At 44.1% G+C, this 23,578-nt stretch overlaps 1 protein-coding gene and 1 non-coding gene across 2 annotated transcripts; both read right to left on the reverse strand.

The window, feature by feature from the left end:
- Positions 1 to 330: 330 nt before the first annotated feature.
- On the reverse strand, positions 331 to 6,231 carry LOC136450371 (uncharacterized). The gene is made up of 4 exons (XM_066450771.1): positions 5,812 to 6,231; positions 4,929 to 5,071; positions 3,745 to 4,521; positions 331 to 1,877 (listed from the first exon to the last, which is right to left on the reverse strand). The coding sequence occupies exons 1-4, from the start codon at positions 6,119 to 6,121 to the stop codon at positions 456 to 458; spliced, it is 2,652 nt and encodes an 883-aa protein (XP_066306868.1). The 5' UTR covers positions 6,122 to 6,231; the 3' UTR covers positions 331 to 455.
- LOC136455773 (small nucleolar RNA snoR101) lies at positions 2,988 to 3,051 on the reverse strand. The gene has a single exon (XR_010759241.1). It is a non-coding gene; the product is annotated as a small nucleolar RNA snoR101 (small nucleolar RNA).
- Positions 6,232 to 23,578: the final 17,347 nt, after the last annotated feature.

Genomic DNA, 23,578 nt, shown 5'->3' on the forward strand with positions numbered 1-23,578 from the left:
CAGAGGACTTCTTTGGATAAACTCAATCCATACGAGTATCTGGATGGAAGTGGATAAACTCGATCCATATTCCAGTGGAAAATGAATTAAATTTCCACCACAAAAACTTGCAATACGTATAGACTGAAAGAGGTTGTCATGTTACCAAACAAGCCCTCGCACAGTTTCAAAGACACTCCTATCTACCGAAATCACCGAAATCACAACAAGAAATGGTTGGCTTCAGACTTCAGCAGACATCTTGAAAAATATACGTTCCACGTAGACCACTGACTCAAGATGGTCATAACAACAAACCATGCATGCAGCAGAAACACCAACATGTGGTGGTCAACAAACTTAGCGTGCAGGTCACTGATTTCAAATAAAATGGACACATAGTTGGAATGTTCGAAGCAAATACATAAATTGAAAGGGCAGTAAGGCCATAATGTTAAACTGCTGTGATACAGATATTACAGTCTCTCGAGCAACATCGCTCTGATTTTTGCTCTCAATTCACTAAGCACTTCAGTTGTTCCCTGAGTTGATTGTGCAGTGTCATCAGGCAGCTTGTCTGATTCAAACTTGGCACCTGATCTAGACGGGGACACTTCTAAGCGATCTTGAGACTGTTCACTCTGGTCTCGGTCTTCCTCGAGCTTCCTTTTAGAACTGGAGTGACGCTCCCTCCTCCGATGCTTATGTGACCTCCTGTGTTCCTCCTCGTCAGAGTAGCGGTGATCATCTCTATGCCCATGCCTTGACTTCGAACTCCGACGCTCCTGCTCCTGCTCATCTTCCGAAGAGTTATAACGGTGTCTGTGATGTCTGGATTCCCTGTCCTTGGAGTGTCTCTTGAGCTTATGTTTATGAACATCCATACTCCGGCCTCTTGAATGCTCTGGGCGATGCCTCTTCCTCGAGTGCTTATAGCTATCCCCTGATTCATCTCCTTCCTCGTCAGATTCTTGATGTTTCTTTCTATACTTCCGCACTCTGTTCTGTTCATCATCAGAGTCATTATTATGCTTTGTCAAGTTTGGCCCCTCATGTTCAAACGGAGCAGAGCTACCTTCACGTTCCTTAGCCACAGATTGCAGATCAAGTCCAGAGACATTCGTATCAGGAATTGCCTTGGCAGCTTCACTGGTTGGATCCGATGCTGCAGCTAAATCATTCATCTTGTTGTCTCCACTCTTAATGATTGCAGCAAACATCTTCGCACGGCGAAGCCTCTCAGCTTTCAGCTTCTGTTCCTTTGTCATGGAAGCTTCCGAAGAATCTGCCTCTTTGGAGGCTGCAGCAGCAGCAGCTTTTGCAATAGTGTTTGCAATCCAATCATCATCAATAATTCCAAAACCTTCCTTTTGGGGCTGTCCACTACTTGTAAGTGAAGCATCAGCCTCACTATTTGAAATATGTTTGGACAATGCATCTTGGTCCTGTAAACATGAGAAACTTCCAAAGCTGGAAGAAGGATCATTACTAACATGGGTGCGAACATTGTCCTTGGTTCCTTTCATGGTGTTAAGTGAGTCATTTGCAGCACCCAGTCCACGAGTAGCCGCCATTACTATAGCAGCAGCTTCATCTGCAGTGACTTTCCGAGTAGGTCCCTTCTTGACCCCACAAACAGGATGGAATCTACCCTTCCCTTGTTTGTCATACAGCTGCTTCTCCGATGGTCCAGCTGAGCTTCTATCAGAAGCACTGGATACCATGCCATAACTGCTGTCTTTGCGCTCCAGTGAGCATCTTCGGTCGCCGCGCTCACGAGAGCTTCTGTCAACGCGCTCACGAGAGCTTCTGTCATCGCTCTCAGGACTTCTTCTGCCCCTCCAGTCAGAACAACCTCTTCTGTCCTTGTGATCAGGACTTCTACCGCGTGACTTGGACTGCAAAATCAATAAATGAAAGAGAAACAAACCATAGTTAAAATTTGCCATTGGATCATAGGAAAAAGGATAACATTAACTTAGTAAAGAAGCTAGTGAAATGTTTAGAGCATGAAGATTCTGATCAAACAGTGGGAATTAAAGTATTTCTTGCAAAATCCTGCATTGCGAAAGGGCCTAAGTCTACAACACAACCTTAGTATTCCCAGGGTATAAAAGAGAAGCACCAACAATTATAAGGATCTGTTTGGGTGTAGATATTGCGGGGGAGGAATTGATTTGGCCTGGAATACAAAACACTCTTGGGTGTCCACCAGGATATTTTGTATGAGTTAGATCTAATACGAGAAGGGCGGGCCTGGTGCAAGCGGTAGAGTCTTACCGCCTGTGACCGGAAGGTCCCGGGTTCGAGTCGCAGTCTCCTCGCATTGCACAGGCGAGGGTAAGGCTTGCCACTGACACCCTTCCCCGGACCCTGCACAAAGCGGGAGCTCTCTGCACTGGGTACGCCCTTTTTTTTAGATCTAATACGAGCTAAAAAATACTAATAATTAAAAAATGGGCAGTATAAGCTTGAAAAGCAAAGCACACAAGCAATGCATTCAAGAAACAATTGAACCAAGGAAAGCGATTCAATTAATCAAAATAGACATCAGCAATTCATGTCCATGAAGATGAAGAACCTTTCCATATCCAAAAAATAAGAAATCAATTGCCGTGTGCTTCAAACTAGGATAGCACAACATAGCTACATCAAATCATGCCCTGGATGTCCAGGATATCATCAAAGTAGACATTATATTAAAAAAACAAACAGCAAAGAGATGCAGAAAGCCAGTAAGCAACAATTCAACCAAAGAAACTGACTCATGTGAACACAATACATCCACCAGAAAATCATGTCATAAATATGTTGCACGAAAAGTTTCAGTTCCTAGTGTTTTTTTTTACAGAGGAAAATCCTGCTTTTATATAGAAAGTGAAAAGGTATACAAATTTTAGAACACTCACACCACAGCCACGCTGGGGAAACCAGCTTACAAGATTAGGACCAACAGAAAAGTGTCCAACGATTGAATAAAAGACCCTACTACAGGCTACTCAAAGTAGTGCATCAGCAATTAATACTTTCCACATGTGAACTTACCTGAAGTTCAGAGATCAAGTGTAAGACATCATATGCACTTCAGAACAAAAAAGAAAGAAAAAAAGAAGACACTCAGCAAAAAACAATACAATAAGAATCAGGAACAGCAGTACAAAAACACTATCAGTTTTAAAGATCTCAAAATTTTAAGCAAGCAGGACCCAGAAAAAAAACTGTTGCTTAGCATGGCAATGCTGGTTGCCTGGTTGCTCGATTTGAATGCACATCAAGAGTACTTAAGAATGATATAAATATAAAGCAGCTAAGCCTATTAGAAATAATAATTGTAACAATAAGGCAATACTTAAACAAGAAAAGAAGCTTGATGAATGAAGAACATAGGGCCATCATTTTTGCAATTACAACATTCCTATCAATTGTGTGAACATATTCAGTAGTAGAAAGCTCAATCAGGTTTGAATATAAATAATGAAATAATTGATCAACAAACAAATGCAAGGTATGAAAACCTGACAAACATTAATATTAAGTAAATAGAAGTATCACTATCACAAGATGAGAATGAAGGCATGGGACATTTGTTGCATGACAGTATTTTGGGAAACTAATTTTCTTTTGGCTTCTCTGATATAGAAAGAAGGCACAATAAACTTTTTTTGGCATCTTCGAAATAGTAACGAAGAAGACAATAAATTTCTTTTGACCTCTACAACACAAATCTTTCAAGGTTAAAGCATAAACAAGTGTGACTCAAATTACCTCTTCAGTTTCCTGGAGAAACTTTAGATAATACGAGTGGTATGGATTAGAAGACAGAAGAAATGGAAACCTCCCAGTTGTTCTGTCTTGCTCAATCAGTTTTTCTTCGAACTCCTTCCCGTTCGTCAGAATAAACTCAATTATTTTCTCCATGGTGCGTTTCATGAAAGATGGTGGTTCGAGGATCATTTCTTTTGTTTCAGATAAGCCTGAATTGGTATGTGATTTGGATGTAGTTGATACTGTAATTGTGTCATTAACCTTTTCACGCTGAACAGCAACAATGCTGTTGCCAGTAATAATCGGATTCTTCTTTGTCAATATTGTTTTACTCTTAACTGCAGGAGCGGCAGCATTCTGATCTTTGCCTAGTTCTTTTTTGTCAGGCATAATTGATGCAGATTTTACATGGCCCTGCACATCAGGGGTCATGCTATTTCCAGGATTCATGCCTTCCGAACTACGTGGCAGTGTGCCTTCATCCTCATCTTCTGAGTCATATGCGGTCCCAAGCAATGATAAAGCACCGCCAGATGAAGCATGCTCACTCTCAGTATTACGTTTATCCGTGTCAACAGCATCAGCACCATCTTTCAGCAGTTGAGGATGATCAACAAGGTAGCGGAAGTAGCTGTGGAGATGATGATCAGGCATCAAGAATCCAAATGTTGGATTATCTCCTTGTTTCACCCTCAATACAATCTCTGACTGTCCCCCATGCTCGCTGACAAATAAAGCTGTTCTTGCAATTATCTGATGCGCCTTCTCAGAAGGAGGCTGTAAATTTAAAACAGGGGAGCAAAAAAATGTCTCAGTAATGACTAGAGAGCGCACAAGCACAAATTATGTCAAACAGAATGAATTACTATATTAAGAAAACTGGTATATCGTAAGACAGCCATCCCATTCATTTTTGTTATATGTAGCACTTGAATCATTCTAATCCCACCTGCCTATATTCCTTACGTCAAGATACATTGCAAGGAAACAATGTGCATCACTAGTAGGAACTTCATCTCTGCTCCAACCATCTGAAACAGGCATTTAATCCTTAGAAGAACATATGCACCCTGGACAATTATTGCTGGATCAACTGAAGAAGATTAATAACAGGGTAGAAGAAATAAATTTCTATCATATTTGGAGAAAATAGTTAAAAGTGAGAGCTCAAAGCTTATACTCACCAGCTTATTCAACAAGCTTTCTGGCACATAAAATGATGGGCGATAACACAAGTCCGAAGAACTTGGTTCATCTGAACCAGCAGGATATCCATATGAGAAAGGAACAGCATTATAATCAGCTTGTTCAGTATCTGTCCCATTTCCTAGATAAGCAAGAATATGTCAGCTAAAGTATTGTTGTATAGTAAAATAACAGAAATAGGAGTAGGGAAGAAAACATGCAGGCACAAATTACATCTTCCAAGCAACAGAAGAAAGTCCCTTACTTGAAATGATTAAAGATGCTCATGAACTAATCAAAGCATCCTTCCTGCAGACTTAAAAGTATACAATGGAAAAAAAAACATATGTACAATGAACACTGCTAACTTCAAACATGTGGCAGTGATACTGTTATTTGGGTACAACTGGATATTCTATGAACCTTGTTTCTTTGCAAGAAAAGACAGTTACTACTACGTTCGTCTGCTGGTAACCAAAAAAATTCAAACCAAGAACAGATCAGTACGTGTGATATGCTTGCAGGCCACATATAAGAGAGAAATATCTGAAAACAAAAATCCTAATACAGTTTAAACCTGAAGAGTTGGTTCAAGAGGGCTGGGATCATCAGAACACTGAAATGTGAAATCTCAACCAATTAATGGACTTATTTTGAATTTATACTTGAGGCTTCATTAAGATGAGTCCGAAAAATGTAGGATTGTGACTCATAGAACATGACAAAGTCGGCAGAATGACATTCAGAATGTAGAACGGAACAAACTTTGAGCTCAAATACACCAAAAACATAACAAAGGGTAGGCAGAAGCTGACAGTTACAGATACGAGAGGCGAAAAGAGAGGAGAGGAGAGGCGGCGCAAAAGGAAGATCCATTTATACCTGAGGGAGGCGCATCTCCAGAACCCTCGTATTCGCCGTCACCAGCCGGGAGGTCCAGGTAGCGCTCGCGATCGAGCTCGGTCTCAGAGATGCCGTCGGGGGAGGGCGCGGAGAGGAGGACCACTGAGTAGGCGCGGCGCGGGCGAGGGGGCACGCGGTCAAGCAGGTGGCGCACGTCGTGGCGGTCGAGGAGGAGGTCTGCCGCGCCGACGGCCGCCCAGGGGACAAGGGAGCCGCCGGAGTTGACGACCTCCGCCGTCGCGTCGTCGTCGAACAGTAAGGCGTGCCGCCCAACGATCTCCAGATTCATGGCTGAGCCGCTGAGGTATGCTTGTCTTTGCCTCGGCTTTTTCTTCGCGAGAAGCGGCGTGCTCGGTAGCCTGGAGCTCGGCGGAGCGCTTCTAGGGTTTCGGTTAAGATTGACGCTCCAGATTCGGTTGTTTGGTTCGTTTCGTTGCTGGTTCATCGAGAAATATTGTTGGCTAGTTTGTGTGAGAGAAAAATATTGTTCTGGTTGAAAATTTACGATCGTTTATGACAAGCTACAGCGAAACGAACAGGCTGAATGTACGCTTTCATATATTTTGCATTTGACACCCGCTGTTATTCAAAAATAGACAGACAGTAACCATCTCAGATTCTCAGGGGATTAGAAAGGAAGCCCGGCCCAGTTAGGTCTTCTCTGGGAATTCATCTCTATCTATATGTGTTGAGGTGGATTGGAGTGAAATTGAACTAAGTTTTATTTTATTCTACTCGCACATATGAATTGAAGTAGGTACACATGCATCTAAACAAGGCCTTAGCAATTAATATAGGCTATGAGACGAGGCATAGCAACAATTGGCCCTCCGCCATATGAGGCTTGGAGCGTTAGCCTAAGAGCATCTCTAAAAGCTTTTTTAAATCTTATTCTCTAAATTATCATTTAAAAAAATATTTGCATAAAAATCGTTTTCTATATCTATTTACTCTCCAACAGCTTTTCTATATCTTATATGCACTCTAGAGAGCCATTTTTGTCTTCTACTTTTGGCTAGCAAAAAATCCAGAATGGAAGATGGCTATATTTGGATGACCATTTACATAAATTGTTGGAATGCAGTTTTTTTATCAAAATATCTATTCCTAGCATTTAGAAAGGATATGAAGAGTGTAACACCCCTGGTATTACGATCTTATTTAGCACCGAGATTTAGGCCTAAGAAAAATTTCCGAAAACGAGTTCCTCGAATTTTGATTTAAAACAAACTTGAAGTGATAAGTGGATCCTGTGTGGCTCACTTTGGTGGACTCATATAAATGTCCAAGTTAAACTATTCAGTGCGTAAAAATATTTAGGAATGTCTGACAACAATTCTAGCAAATAAGTAGCGGATGGATTGTTCTATGGGATTAAGTGTGAAAAACAATTTTTATAAACCAAATAAAATATAACTTGTAATTCATACTTAGATAAAAGTTTGAAGTGCAAGTTTAGTAGATAAAAATGTTATTTTTTGCGTTTAAATTCTAACAAAATTTTCTAAATCTTAGTTTTGTGTTTTGGTACGATTTGTTGCATCAAAGTGTGTACTTGAGCCTTCGTCGTATTAGTAAGTTGTTTTCGGTTCGCTTTTAAAAGCGTGTGTGACGTCGTTCCAGCCAGTCCAGGCGCTGCCACTGCCTCGCTCTGTGTTGTGCTCCTACCGTCTCGCGTCGCATCCAGGCCCCTACACCGCTGCGACGTTGTCGGCCGCCCGATGCCATTGCTGCGCACGCATGGGGATGCCCCTCCCCACATAGTGCTATCGCCGCCTTAATGGCACTGCGCGCGCACGATCTCCCTGGCCACGAGTTATGCAGCGCCAGCACGCGTGCCACCACTGTCGCTCAACCACGGTCTGCCTCTGTTGTCTCATCGCGCTATTGTCCTAGTCGCAGCGCCGTTGTCTGCCTTCGTGTCCCGCCAGGTTGAGTCATCTCGTCCATGCCACTGCTGTCCTACGTCCGACCATGTGCGCTCCGGTGCCAGCGTTGTGCTGCTCATACGCGCGCTCCCTCTGGACTGTTGGGCAGGGCGCCATTCTTGCTGCTCGCATAAAACGCGGCCGACGGTACCTGCTCACTCTCACTGCTTGCCTACTTCTCCTCCTACCCATCCGTCGCGAGCTCCACTGCCACGCTGGTCCAGCTGCTCCACGGTGCCGCCCCTTCTTTTCCCTCCCCACGTCACGTGCCCGTGTCCGCAGCACCACACTGCCTCCAATCGCGCCTATTTACGTCGTCGCCCGACCCCTTGCGAGCGCGTGCGCACCCCACGGCTCCGCGCTAGAGCTACATCCAATAGCGCTGCCCCGTCCGCGTCCCATCGCCATCCGCGCTGGTACGGCTTCGCCGCGCTTAGCTCCGCCTCGCCTCGAGCCTCCTATGCACCGCTGTTGCTGCGCTGTGTTTCTCATGCGGCCGCGTCCGTGGCTCGCGTCTCCGGGCGACCTCTAGCGCGGGCTCAGCGAGGTCTACCGGCTCATCCATGCCTCGCAGCGCCCTGCCGGGAGCGGCCATATGTTTCGACCGGATTCTGGCACGCCGTCTTCCCCGCCGCGTCCCCTACGTGTGGGCACTGTGCCAAGCTCCGCCTCGGTCCGTGTCGTGGCCAGGCGAGCCCGGTCGTGGCCTCGCGCCTCCTCGGTCGTCAGGTCGCCGCCGGCGTGCCACTGTGGTTGCGTCGCTCCACCTCCTGCCATGCCCCGCCGTCGCCCTATGGCTGACCGCACGCGTGTGTGGCCAAGGCGTCGTGGGCCGCCTTTGGCTGTGCCGCCGATGTCCGCGTGCACGGCCGTGTCCGATGCTGCCCTGTGCCGCCTGGTCGCCGTTCCTCCGGTGGAAATCAACCGGAGCCGCCGTCCTCTACCCGTGCACTGCTTGCGAGGAGGATGAGAGGGACCGCGGGGCAAGGAATAAAGTTCATCAGGGCTCTCAATGGAAAAATCAGCGACTATCATGAATAGTATGTTGTACTGCGGGTTAGCTTTGAGATAGCCCAGGGGCCTCTTCGTATAAGTGTTGCCTCCCTGGCTAGCTGGGCCACGTGCGCCTGGTCCTCCTAGCTGCCCAGCGTGGGCCGAGCTGGCCGAAGCCGGCCTAGGTGCCCTTTTCTTTTTTCTAGTTTTTGTTTAAAATGGCTGAAACTTGTAAAATCCATAATAAATCAAATAAAAATCATAAAATGGTAAATCTAGTTTTGTTGAACTCTACATAGATTGTACTACACTGTGAACACATAAAAGCATATGCTTTAGTGCAAAATAATTGTCTTAAAAATTACTCTAGGGTTTGTTGTAAGTAATTAAAATGGTTCTTATTCTCCAAATGCTATGAAACTTTTGTAGTAGCATAACTTTGCTATGTTTGTACTCTAGTAAGAATTTTATGTTCAGTAGGTACTGGATCACTGGAGTATTAATTTAGCTTGTGATTACTAGTTTAAGGCTTGAAATAAAATTAAAAGAAAATAGAAATATAACATGTAGGTCCTTAGGCCATGTTCGCTTGTCTTATAATCTGTACTTTTTAGCTTATTTTTTTAGCCGGAACAGTGTTTTGGCTTATTTTTTCAACGAAGCGAACGGAGCCATAGAATATTATTACTACAATAGTACTTTAGGACACTTGTTAACCCCTTGGAATTGTAGGTCTTCACCCCGGTCTTTGGGAGATTGTGGTGAACGGATTGCAGCCACCGGAAGATCCCGAAGCGCCAACAAATGAGGAGCTAGCTATTGTCCATCTCAATGGCCAAGCCACAAGTATTCTTCTTAGTGCCTTGGATGAAAATGAGTACAATCGAGTGATGAATGTCAATGTTGTAAAACAGATTTGGGACACTTTGCATCTAGCACATGAAGGTGTTGATAAAGTGAGGAAAGCAAAGATTGATTTGTTGATGGCTAAGCTCAATAGGTTTGTGATTGTTGATGGAGAGGGGTCACAAGAGATATTTGATAGATTGATGACCTTGGTGGGTAAGATTAGAGGGTATGGATGTGATGAGCTTGATGATCACAAAATGGTGAAAGTTATGTTGGAAGCCTACTCACCAAGAAATGAGACCGTAGTTACTTTGATTAGAGATAAGAAGAAATTTGAGCACTTCACACCTAATGATGTGCTTGGAAGATTATTGACATTTGACATGCAAAGGGAAGAAGCCAATGAAAGGAGAAGACTTAGTGAGTTGCAGTCAAGTTAGAAGGCATGAAAATCAAGGAAGTAGCTCTCAAGACCAATAAATCAAGCAATCAAGACACCTCTAACAAGGCAAAGGGCAGCAAGCCAGCATCAATAAGTCAACTCAAGGAAATCAAGTCAACTCCACAAAATGATGATCCAAGTTCATCCTCAAGTAAAGATGAAGATGATGGGGCTAATTACATGAAGATTGATGACATGGCTTTGTTCATGAAGAGCTATCACAAGGGGTTGAAAAAGAATGAGTATAAAATAGTGCAAAGAAGGTTCCCAAACAAGAAGAAGAGGACTTGCTACAATTATGGTAGCATGGAGCACTTCATTGCTAAGTGTTCCTATGACAAGAAAGAAAACAAATACAAGAGGGACAACAATGAAGGCAAGTATGAACACAAAAAGAGATACAAGCAAATGGGAGAGGCACACATTGGACATGAGTGGGACTCAACTAAGGGGTCAAGTGACGAGGATGTGAAGGTTGCAACTGTGGCCATTCAAAAGCCATCCTCTACACCAAGGCTCTTCAATAACATATCCGATGATGATGACCATCGCTCCACTCACGTTTGTCTTATGGCAAAGAGTGAGAAGGTAAAATGAAGAGCTAAATCTCCTCCACCTCCTAGTGACATCTCTAGTCGTGAACTTAGTGATTCTAGTAATGATGATACTAGTGATGTTGAGAAATATGCTAAATTAACTAAAAAGTTGGATCCTAAGACCAAGCTTTTCATCATAAATCTAATAGAGGAATTAGAAAATATCAAAGCCGAGCTAGCCGATAAAGATGAATATCTAGAGGAAACTGAAAAGATGTATATTGGCTGTAAGGAAGCTTTTGAGTTAGAGAAAAGTGAAGTAAACTCTTTGAACAAGGTCTTGGCCAAAGAACAAAGAGAACATGCTCTCACAAAGAAGACAAATATTGCACTCAATGACAAGTATTGTGTCTTAGTTAAAAAGCACAACAAACTTGAGAAGTAATATAATCTTCTATGTGAGAGCACCCTACTCCCCTCTAACACAAATGATACTTCTATTCCCTCCACTAGCCAAGGATATGGAAAGTGTTATAATCTTAACGTAAATATTTATTCCACTAACCTTGCAAACTTTGAGGTTATGAAAAAGAAAATTGCTAGGCTCAATGATATGTTAGGAAAAAGGTGCATGGAAGGCAAGAAACCTGGTGGTGGCAAAGTTCAAAAACCAAAGAGGCCGCAATACAAAGATGGAAGAAATCTACGCATCAAAAATGGGCTTGGACACACTCATGGAGGTAAAACCAATGGAAGAAAGGTAATCAATGGATATGAGTGTGTTCAGTTCATGAGCAAAGGGTAGGAAGGTATAGATAGGTCTGCACAGATGGTGGCACAAGGCCAGCCCAGAGTAGCACCGTAGCCTATGGGCGGCAGTGTCGCTATGAAGGGCGGCAGTGCCACCCTCCATAGAAAAGGGAAGACCACCTCCTTCTCCTCTACTCATGTCAAGCCCAAGAAGAAGGTGTCTCATCCTGAGCAGGTTGTCTAAAAACTAAAAAAATCTATCTGGGTCACTCTAAATAGATATGCCTATCAACCAAAGGCAAAAATACCTTCACAATGTTTGAATTCTAACTTTGTCTTGCAGCACAACAGCAAGGGGGAAGTATTTGCCAAGTTTATTGGCAATGGTCAAAATGTTTATCATAATGCTTTCATTTTGGTTCCTAAAGTTCTTGTGACTAACATACAAGGCCCCAAGAATATTTGAGGACCTAAAACTAGGAACTAAACTTGTGTTGCAGGCATACTCCTCCGGTGGGTCAAGTTGGGTGCTTGACAGCGGCTGTACAAATCATATGACCGAAGAAAGGAGTATGTTCTCATTGTACTCCCCAACTACAAATTTAGATGAGAATATCATATTTGATGACAATTCAAAAGAGGGTGTGATTGGACTTGGTAAAGTAGCTATTACACTTGATCATTCAATTACAAATATCTTACATGTTGATTCCTTGAAGTACAATCTGCTGTCCATCTCTCAATTATGTGAGATGGGTTACAATTATCTCTACATGGATAAGGGTGTGGAAGTCTATAAGAGGGAGGATTTCTCTATTGTCTTTATGGGTCGCCTCAAGAACAAGCTTTACCTAGTTGATTTTAGCAAAGAGAAAGCTAAGCTTGAGACCTGTTTAGTGGCAAAATCTAGCATGGGTTGGCTATAGCATCGCCGACTAGCTCATGTTGGGATGAGGAACTTGACCAAACTCATAAAAGATAACCACATCCTTGGACTAACCAATGTTCAATTTGAGAAAGACAGGATTTGTAGTGCGTGCCAAGCCAGAAAGCAAGTAGGTGTACCTCATCCACCAAAGAGCATCATGACCACCACACAACCATTGGAGTTAATTCACATGGATCTCTTTAGATCGGTCACCTACCTAAGCATCGGGGGTAACAAATATGGTCTAGTTATTGTTGATGATTATTCCTGTTTCACTTGGGTGTTCTTTATTTATAATAAGTCCCAGGTGTAAGAGAAAGTCAAGATATTTGTGAGAAGGACACAAAAGGAGTTCGGTCTTTCTATCAAGAAGATAAAAAGTGATAATGGGACTGAATTCAAGAACACTCTAGTTGAAGAGTTTCTTAATGATGAGGGCATCAAGCATGAGTTTTCAACTCCTTATACCCCTGAACAAAATGGTGTAGTAGAGAGGAAGAACCATACACTTCTTGATATGGCAAGAACAATGCTAGATGAGTACAAGACATCGGACCTCTTTTGGAGTGACGCCATCAAAACCGCTTGCCATGCAATCAACCGCCTCTACTTACACAAGAAACTCAAGAAGACTTCATATGAGCTTCTAACCGGTAACAAACCAAAGGTGTCATATTTTAGAGTGTTTGGGTGCAAGTGTTTTATACTTAACAAAAGACCTAAAACTTCTAAATTCGCACCTAAAGTTGATGAAGACATTCTTCTTGGTTATGGATCAAATAAGCATGCCTATCATGTCTTCAACAAAACCATGGGTAGAGTTGAAGTCACGGTAAATGTGACATTTGATGAATCTAATGGCTCTCAAGTGAAGCAAGTTGATTCAAATATTGTAGGAAAGGAGGATCCACCATGTGAAGCAATCAAGCAAATGTCTATAGGCGACATTGGGCCACAAGAAGATTGAGCCACTGATGATGAGGATCCCTAGGATGTTGCTACACAAATTTCTATTGACGTACTCCATCGACAAGGGTAGTGCTCACCTGCTGAATTTCAATAGGGCGGTAGTGCCGCTCCTGAGGGTGGCAGTGTTGCCCCATCCACCTCAGCAGCAGCTCCTTCAACTCCTACTCCATCACTTCAAGGGCTTAACTTGGAGCCTATTTTTGAACAAGAAGAAGCTAAAAGTCCAGAAGAAGAACAAGGAGGTGTTGAGCATCCAAGGCTACGTCAAACTATACAATGGGATCACCCCATTGACAACATCCTTGGGAGCATTCGAAAGGGGGTAACAACTCATTCACATTTAGCAAATTTTTGTCAATATTACTCATTTGTTTCCTCTTTGGAACCTCTCAAGGTAGAACAAGCACTTGGAGATCCGGGTTGGGTCATGGCCATGCAAGAAGAGCTCAATAACTTCGAGAGAAATCAAGTGTGAAACTTGGTGGAAAGTCCCAATACCAATGTCATCGGTACCAAATGGGTCTTCCGCAATAAGCAAGATGAAAATGGCATAGTAACAAAAAACAAGGCAAGATTGGTGGCACAAGGCTTCACTCAAGTAGAGGGCTTAGACTTTGAAAAAACATATGCACCGGTGGTAAGATTTGAAGTAATTTGAATGCTTCTAGCCTTTGTTGCCCATTATGACTTCAAGCTATACCAAATGGATATCAAGAGTGTATTTCTCAATGGCCCAATACAAGAGTTAGTATATGTGGAGCAGCCACCGGGGTTTGAAGATCCCAAGTTCCCCAACCATATCTATAAACTCCAAAAGGTGCTCTATGGGCTTAAGCAAGCACTAAGAGCATGGTATGAATGTCTTAAGGAATTCTTGCTCAAACAAGGCTTTGAAATAGGTAAAGCTGATACTACACTCTTTACTCACAAAGTTAGAAATGATATATTTATGTGCTAAATATATGTCGATGACATAATATTTGGTAGTACTAACCATGTGTATTGTGATGAGTTTAGTAGGATTATGACTAAGAGATTTAAGATGTCCATGATGGGTGAGCTGAAGTTCTTCCTTGGATTTCAAATCAAGCAAATGAAGGAAGGGACATTCATTAGCCAAACCAAGTACACCCATGATATGCTTAAAAAGTTCGACATGGTGAATGCCAAGCCTATCAAAACTCCCATGTTAACCAATGAACATCTTGATCTAAATGAAGATGGGAAAGCCATGGACATCAAGGTATATCGCTCTATGATCGGCTCTCTACTTTACTTATATACATCTAGGCCGGACATAATGCTTAGTGTGTGCATGTGTGCTAGATTTTAAGTCAACCCAAAAGAATGTCATTTAGTGGCTGTTAAAAGAATCTTGAGATATTTAGTACACACTCCTGACCTTGGCTTATGGTATCCCAAGGGCTCTAAGTTCAATCTACTTGGCTATTTAGATTTCGATTATGCCGGTTGCAAGGTAGATAGAAAAAGTACTTTAGGGACGTGTCAATTCCTTGGATGGTCCCTAGTGTCTTGGAGTTCAAAGAAGCAAAATTATGTAGCCCTTTTCACCGCCGAGGCCGAGTATGTTACAATTAGTGCATGTTGTGCTCAACTACTTTGGATGAGGCAAACCCTTCATGATTTCGGATGTCAATTCATCAAAATTCTGCTCTTGTGTGACAATGAAAGTGCCATAAAGCTTGTAAACAATCTCGTAAGCCACTCAAGAACCAAACATATAGACATCTGACATCACTTCTTGAGAGACCATGAAATCAAAGGAGATATCAAAATTCGTCATGTGAGCACTAAAAAACAACTAGCCGATATCTTCTCTAAGCCTCTCGACGAGTCAAGGTTTTGTGCTTTGCGTAGTGAGCTAAATATACTTGATTCTCGTAACGTGGTTTGAAATATGGCACACCTCTGTTTGATAACCTAGCAACATAGGAAAATGATTTAAAAGGATACTATATTGTGTTTAAAAACCATTTCAAAAGGCCAACTAAGTGTCATGACCATTGTCTGTATTGTTGATTGCTTACTGGTCATGATATTTAGAGAATATATATCTATATCTAAGGTAAATAAGGTCATAGAGTTTTAGAGTAATCCCTGCAAAATTGGTAGGGCGGCAGTGCCGCTCTTAATGGCCGGCAGTGCCGTCCTCTGAAAACTAGGCCATTTTTTTACCAATTTTGGCTGGGTCGCGGGGCCCATTTTCTTCTATCTAGTTATTCCTCTGGCCCTCGACTCAACTCTTCCCTTCTTTCCTAGCCAACGCCGATGCCTGCGCTCCTCTCTTCCTCTCTCTCAAGCACGTGCTACCGCCGTTCCTTGCGACCTGCCACCCTGATAGTGTCGCCCCTATAGCCGACCGAGACTCCTCATCGCTGGTCCCTGCAGGAAGCTTCTAGCCGAGCCCTTTCTCCTCTTCTCCCTCCACTCCAATGTTTGGAAGCAAGATGGATCGAGGAAAAAGAAAGGTGATATCAACTAAGCAAAAGGTCAAGAGAGGCAGGGGATAGGCAACCTATACTCCCAGTGACAGAAATTTTGATGAAGATCTTGCTAAAGAAGAAAGAATTCAGAAGATAGGAATGACCATTCGTGTGTAGCCTGATTCTTCTCTGCACATTTTAGAGTTTGATAGCAGCTACATGAGAGATAACACTGATGTGTTCAACCTCAATCCTCCCCAAAATAGTGACAATCATAAGGTCATTGATTATTCTATGAGTTGAAAGAAGACTGGTGAAGCTAGAGAGATTGATCCTTACTCCTCTAATAGATCCAATGGCATTGATTATAGATTTTGGAATGCTTTCCAATCTGATTTTTATGCCACAACCATCCTATCCAAGTCAAAGGGCAAGATCAGCAAGATGCAGTATATTGATTTTAGTGACTTGGAGAGCAGAGATGATCATGGGTTTGTTGTAGCCATCAAGACCTGTGACCGCTTTGAGATGATAGATATCATGAGTTTCAGGTATGATTGGAACAGGGAGATTCTTGCACAGTTCCATACCACTTACTATTGGAACATGGAAGTGGATGAGCTTCATTGGATGACTGATGGGCGACATTATCGTATTGATTTTGTCACTTTCTGTCGTATTCTTGATTTTGGACACATCCATAGGGGATATAAGAAAATTCATAATGAGCGTCGTCTTGAGCCAATGTAAGTAAGCTTCATGTGGGAGGATCAAAATCTTGCAGTTCCTGATTGGTCAAGGACCAAGCTCAAGAGCTTCTATTACATCATGAATAATCTTTTTAGGATCACTCTTAACCCCAAAGACAATGCAACAGATTTAAATGGCTATATCACTAATGTGTTGTCTAGGTTTCCCAGCAGTGAAAAGTTTAATGTTCCAAGGTTCATTTGGGTTGAGCTAGCATATGCCATGGATGATGGGAGGAGATCTTTGCCCTATGCTCCTTACCTTATGTTTATGATTGAGAGAGTGACTAGCATGTGGTTCCCTAAGGATTGTGAGCACACTGCTTACAAGATCAAAAAGACCCATGGTAGCTTAGGGGGACTTGGCTCAGCTACTCAGCATACTAGTTCTGGAGGAGGAGATAGTGGGGTAGCAGGCTTTCACTCTTCTAGAGCTGCATATGGAGATATTCCTGAGCCATCCAGGGCTAGAGAACAAAAGAAGAAGTCAAAGTGGGGGAAGATGAGTGCATGGATAAAGTTAATCTTTGCTCATTATGCATATGCCTCACAGACTATTTATGAGGATAGAATGGAGAATAGGGAAGCAGTGAGGCATGCTAAGGAGATGGCAGGGCTGCCACCACTTCCACCAGTGTAGTCACCACCTTAGTTTCTTAACTTGCCTCGCCTTTCTTCTTCTGATGAGGAGCAGGATTAGCCACATGAGCACCATGATGAATAACCAGATGATCAGTAGTATGGGCACTCATATGAGCCATTCAATCAGTACTACGAGTATCCATAGGGGCAGCATTTTGAGGAGCTCCCAAGACAGCAGGACCTTGGTGCAGAGATTCACCCTACAGAGGCCGATCCACAGGTTCAGGCAGCCTTGTTTCGCACATATTCTAGGAGACCACGTCCTTCGACGGATTAGTCAGGGCCTTCTACTTCAGCTGGGGCAGCACCTCCATGACATTCAGCACGCTTCACTTCTCACACCCATGTCGCCGGACGTGCCCGCGTCGACTTCGACAGTAATGAGTGACTTTTCTTCTTTTTCTTCTTCTTTTTGGTATTTGATGCCAAAGGGGGAGAAAATTAGAGGGGTCAACAGTTTTTCGATGCCATGAGTTATCTGTCGCTGCACTTTATGTTCAGATCTGATGAGAGTAGTTGTTAGGTTGTGAGTTTGAGAGTCGCTCAAAACTCTATTTTATGAAATAAGCTACTTTGTGACTTAATTTGCTTTAGATATAGACATGTATTCATAGTTACTATTTTAGCTTGTTATATTCTGAGTTTAGATTGTTTTATATTCATATGATCTGCTGTAGGAATCTGATTGCTACCTGACTGATATAGTCAGGACAGCAGTGCCGCCCTCTATGGCCGGTAGTGCCGCCCTGTGCTGTATCAGCTAGAGTCTTGTGTGCTTAAACTGATATAACATGTCATATGCATCACATTTATTCATGTGACACCTTGTTCAGCACCCCACAGCAGGCATGGATGTAGGGGGAGGTTCTCATCACACCTAAAATGTAAATTGTGGCCTTTCATGCCAAATTAAGAATTCAAATCTCTATTTATATATTTAGGGGAGGCTCTAACACCCATGGTTCCAAAATCTCAGTTTAAATTTCATATCATATGTAAGCTCTAATTGGGTTGTCATCAATTATCAAAAAGGGGGAGATTGTAAGTGCAATCAAGCCCTATTGTGGGTTTTGGCATTGATGGCCACCAAACTAGAGGACTAATGAGATTTATCGAGATGACAAGCAGGGAATTGAAAAATGAGGATGATGTATAGGTTGCAGGTGTCCTAATTACAAAAGGTGGCCAGACCTAGCTCAAAGGAAGTTTAAATCCTTTTATGTTTTGAAATTGAGTTTAGGGAAAGTCATACTATTAAGAGGGATCTTAGGACAGTTGATCAACTGTTGAATCAGATGCTCAAATTTATAGATTTACATCATCTCACCTAGTTAAAACAGCCAGCCAAATTTTATATCATCTTACCTATTTTGGCTAGGGCGGTAGTGCCGCCCTGTTAAGAATGGCAGTGCCACCCTTAACTGACTGTTGGGCTCGAGGGGTACTTATACCCTTTAGGCTCGGCCCATAATAGTCATCTTCTTCACTCAGTCATTCTGCTCGAAACAAGACAGAACCAAAAGCTCACCTCTCTCCTCCATTGTTGCTCCTCCATCCCTCAAGCAAATTCTTAATTTCAACCATCAAAACTTGAGAGAAAAGGCAGCAAAACTCGATTGGAGAGTAGATCCACTGATTCCTAAAGTCTAAGAGCATTTGATTCTTGTTTGGCCGATGGTTCTAGGGTTTGTTACTCTTGGAGTTTGCTCCTAGTCGGCTAGGCGTCGCCCTTGTGCTTGCTAACCCGTGTGGCAGCCTTAGGAGGTTTGTAATCTCATTCAAAAGCTAAGAAATCACCTCTTGAAAGCTCTAGTTTGGTTTTGGTTAATTGATGAAACCCTAAGTGCTAACCTAGTTTATCAAAGTGATTATGAGATAGGTAGCACTACTCCAAGTGATGAAGCAATGACAAAGATCATGACAATGGTGATAGCATGATGATGATCAAATGCTTGAACTTAGAAAAGAAGAAAGAGAAAAACAAAAGGCTCAAGGCAAAGGTATAAAATGTAGGAGCTATTTTGTTTTAGTGATCAAGACACTTAGTGAGTGTGATCACATTTAGGATAGATAGCCGTACTATTAAGAGGAGTGAAACTCGTATTGGAATACGGTTATCAAAGTGGCACTAGATGCTCTAACTCATTACATATGCATTTAGGATCTAGTGTAGTGCTAACACCTTTGAAAATATTTGTGAAAATATGCTAACACATGTGCACAAGGTGTTTATAGGGTTGAGATGGGTTTGGGTCCCTCTCTCCCTCCCGCCGAGCTTGCGAGGCAGGATTCGGCGCTTTTGAAAAAATGAAATGTCTATTTTCTATTGCGCCGGATGCAAAATTCTTGGTGATTGGCACACTTGAGAAAAGGTGAAGAAGTTAGAGTTGAAATGGAGTTGGTCGAAATGATGCTAGCATCGGTCTACTGACCGGACGCTGGGTCACTCAGCGACCGGACGCTGAAAGGCTGCGTCCGGTCAAGCTGGCAGAGAGGTCACCAGTTTTGGTGTTGCACCGGACGCTCGACCTGAGATGCACTGGACGCTGGTTTCTGCGTCCGATTAAACTGACGGGTCTGCACAGTGGCTAAGGGTTGAGCACCGGACGCTGGCTGCGTCCGGTCAAGGTGGACCGGACGCGTCCGGTCGAAAAAATATACCTCGGGGAGCTTACTGGAAACGACCGAACACTGGGGCTTCAGCGTCCGGTCAGTTTTACCGGAGCGTCCGGTCAGCTTCGTAGCCGTTGAAATCTGACGAACAACGTTTGAAGCCGATGACGCGTGGCGTCCATCGGGCGACCGGACGCTGAGGGCCAGCGTCCGGTCAGAGCGCGTTTTGCCTAGTAAAGGGGTATAACGGCTCTATTTGATGGGGGCTCTATTTATAGCCCCATGGCCGGCTCAAAGGATAACTCTTGCACATTTTCATTGACATAGCATCCTTGTGAGCTCAGCCAAAGCCCTCCCACTCATCTCCATCATTGATCCATCATCATTGTGAGATTGGGAGAGAGAATCCAAGTGCATTGCTTGAGTGATTGCATCTAGAGGCACTTGGTATTCGTGTTGCGCTATGGATTTCGCTTGTTTCTCTTAGTGGTTGCCACCACCTAGACGGTTGGAGCAGCGGTGAAGGATCGGCACGAGTTGGTGATTGTTCGTGGCCGCCTTCGGTGATTGTGAGGGGAGTTGTACCTTCCCCGGCGGAGTGCCAAAAGGTAACTCTAGTAAATTGCTCGTGTCATTGAGTTACCTCACTTGTTGGTCGGTTCTTGCGGTGTCCTATCGTGTGGACGAGGTTTGTGAAACACCTCTTAGCCGCCGAACCACCAAGTGTTGGTCGACACAACGGGGACTAGCGTGTTGGCAAGCACATGAATCTCGGGAGAAAAATCGGTTGTCTCTTGTCATTTGCATTCTCCCGGTGATTGGCTTGATCTTCATCTTGTGATTGGTTCATCCCCTACACGGCGGTATAATCACCCTACTTACTTGTTTACATTCTTGCAAACTAGTTGATACAAGCTCTTTAGTGTAATTAGAATTGAGAGCTTGCTTTATTATTTACATTCATCTAGTTAAGCTTTTTGGAGTAGCAAGTTTGTGTGCCTAAGTAATCATTGCAACTAGAATTGTTGGATAGGTGGCTTGCAACCCTTGTAGAGCTAGAGCAAGTTTGCATTACGCTATTTGTCATACTAATTAAATTGTTCTAGTTAATTTGTAGATTCTTAAATAGGCTATTCACCCCCCTTTAGCCATATTAGGACCTTTCACCTCTCACCTTAAGAGTTCGCTCTCTTGATTTGAGAACGAGGGTAAGGCAAGCCTTTGTGGCAAGCTCAAGCCTTTTGTGGCTTCCTCAACAACGTGGACTTAGGCAAACCTTTATGGTGAGCTGAACCACAGGATAAATCTTGTGTCTCACATGCTCCATCTTATTTACTTGCTGTTTTAGCTTATTGCTAGCTGTTGTTAGGATTTAGTTGCTCGATCCACTCTCGTGTGGAGTTTCTATAGTATTCAGTCTTCGAACTAGATCTTGTCTTTATATTGCAGGATTAAGCAACTAGTGGGGTCAGGTTCATCTCTGTAAAATCTCAGCTGTGTTAGATTTATTTTCGTAGAGCGGCAGTGCCGCCCTGTAAGGTCGGCAGTGCCGTCCTCTATTCTAATAGAGTTTTGAGTTGAATTTTTACAGGCCTATTCACCCTCCTCTAGGCCTCCTTTATCTACCTGTAGATCCTACAGGGGTTCAGTGTCCAGTTACTTTGAGCTGCGGTGTCCGGTCATTACTTGACCGTTGAGATCGGGTGATCGGCATTTGAAGAGATGGGACACGTGGCACGCATCGCGTGACTGGACGCTGAGGTCCAACATCCGGCCAACATCCGGCCAATATGATCCGGCGATACTGTAGCATTTGTTTGTATTTGGTAATAATTGTCCAACCGTTGACTAATTAGGCCTAAAACGTTCGTCTCGCAAAGTACAACCAAACTGTGTAATTAGTTATTTTTTTATCTATATTTAATACTCTACGCATGTGTCCAAAGATTTGATGTGATGTGATGTGATGTGATGGAGAATCTTACACTGTGCAAAATTTGGAGGTGCAAAGTTGGTGCAACTAAGGTAGTGTTTAGTTCCCAAAATTTTTCAAGATTCCCCGTCAATCTTTGGACGTATGCATGAAGCATTAAATATAAATAAAAAATAAAACTAATTACACAGTTTAGACGAAATTCACGAGACAAATCTTTTAAGCCTAATTAGACTATGATTGGACACTAATTGCCAAATAACAACGAAAGTACTATAGTACCATTTTTAAAAAATTTCGCCATCTAAATACGCCCTAAACAAGGGCCAAATAAACGTCAAGTGCTGCCGTGGTCGTCAAGTAGAATCAGATTGAAAGGAACTCCAGATGTCCAGATGCATTGTTTGTCTATTTCATCCAAGTTGAAAAATGGATGAATTTACCCCATGCGGCCGTGCGTGGTGCGTTATCTCTCCCATTTAGAGGCGACACAGTTTTTTCAAATCCGATTTTGAAAACCAAAAGACCAAAACCGTTCCATCAATTGTTCAAATGGGACGTAGATTTGCATTTCCATGCCTTTCGGAATTCGAATTTGAACGAAAACTAGCCATCCTCCATCCACTTGCGTTTCAGGTCCGCAAGGCGCGAATCTCGCGACCATACCATAATCCAGCGCACTACCGAAACGGGAGAGCCGGTGACGCCGTCCACTGGCACCAACTTCCTCGCCACGAAAGAGTCACCGCCTCGCTGACACCGTGGACCACCAGGTCAACACACTGCCGTTGCCGTCATGCACGCGCTCCCATCAGATGGCGTGCGGCCGCGCCGCGACTCCGGGCATATAGGCCCTGTTTGGGGCAGCGTTTGCTCAGTTTCTGAGCCCAATAAGCAAATAATCCCGCACAAACGCCCTGCGATCTGGGCCTGATCGCGAACGCGCTTCCGCGATCTCCGGTCGCCCGCAACGCTACTGAAATCGCGAGCTCGACCTCGCTTTTCCAAAATCGCGACCGCGTTTCTCTCCCGATGCCAATCCTCCCGAGCGCTCTCTCTCTCTCTCTCTCTCTCTCTCTCGATCTCGACGCTCGCTCTTCTCCACCGCCGCCGCCTCCCTTCTTCCCCGCCGCCGCCTCTCTCCAGCCCAGCCGCAGCCTCCCCATCTCGCATCTCGTCACCTCCCGGTCGCTGCCGCTCCTCCTCCCTCCCGGCTCCTCCACGCTAACGCTGCCGCTCATCCACGCTCACGACGATGGAGACGCTGCGGAGGACGACGGCGCGAGCTCCGCCAGATCCCCAGCGAGCGGAGGCCACCACGCGAGCTCCGCCAGATCCCCGGCGGCCACATCCGACCGAGCCCCTGTCAGCCACCACGCGAGCTCCTTCCAGAACTCCGGCGGCCACATCCGGACGAGCTCCCGTCGGCCACCACTCGGCCCACATGCGGTGGTGGCATGCGTATGCGTGCGGTGGTGGTGGTGCGCGGCCACCACGGTCAAGTACATGCGGCCAGGGAGCTGAGCGCAGGGAGCACGCGAGCTCCGATGAGGTCCACGCGAGCTCCGACAAGGTCAATCCCCGTCATGGATGATCTCACGGCGGCCGAGCCGCTCAGCTCCGCAGCCACCCACTCCTCACTCATCTTCTTCTGAGCGCCCGTCGATCTCCTTCCTCACGCTGCAATCGGCCGAGATAGCTAGCCTACGTGAATCCCCTACCTCTCCTCTCCCTCTCCATGCTCTTGGATTTGGAAATGGTGGCCGAAATCGCTGTCTCGTGAAGCTCGCCGAGCTGACCATGGCGGCCGAGCTGACGAACACGAGCACCTGCACCTCCCGTTCGCGTTCCCTCTGTGCCTCCATGTCTATTTCCTTGCTTCCTTGGACTAGTCAAGAGAGAGTAAATGAAGGCGTACCGGTGTACCCAAATTGATATTATTTTGAACTATTACTGTATAGGGTATACAT

The sequence above is a fragment of the Miscanthus floridulus genome, chromosome 5 (assembly GCF_019320115.1).
Source record: "Miscanthus floridulus cultivar M001 chromosome 5, ASM1932011v1, whole genome shotgun sequence".
In the NCBI taxonomy this organism is placed as follows: Eukaryota; Viridiplantae; Streptophyta; class Magnoliopsida; order Poales; family Poaceae; genus Miscanthus; species Miscanthus floridulus.

Bases quoted from the DNA above. Each gene is read 5' to 3' on its own strand.
- LOC136450371 (XM_066450771.1), bottom strand. From the start codon at position 6,121: ATGAATCTGGAGATCGTTGGGCGGCACGCCTTACTGTTCGACGACGAC. The intron at 5,072-5,811 runs GTATAAATGGAT...TTGCTTATCTAG, and splicing joins TGGAGATGCGCCTCCCTCAG to GAAATGGGACAGATACTGAA. The intron at 1,878-3,744 runs GTAATTTGAGTC...TTGATTTTGCAG, and splicing joins TTCTCCAGGAAACTGAAGAG to TCCAAGTCACGCGGTAGAAG.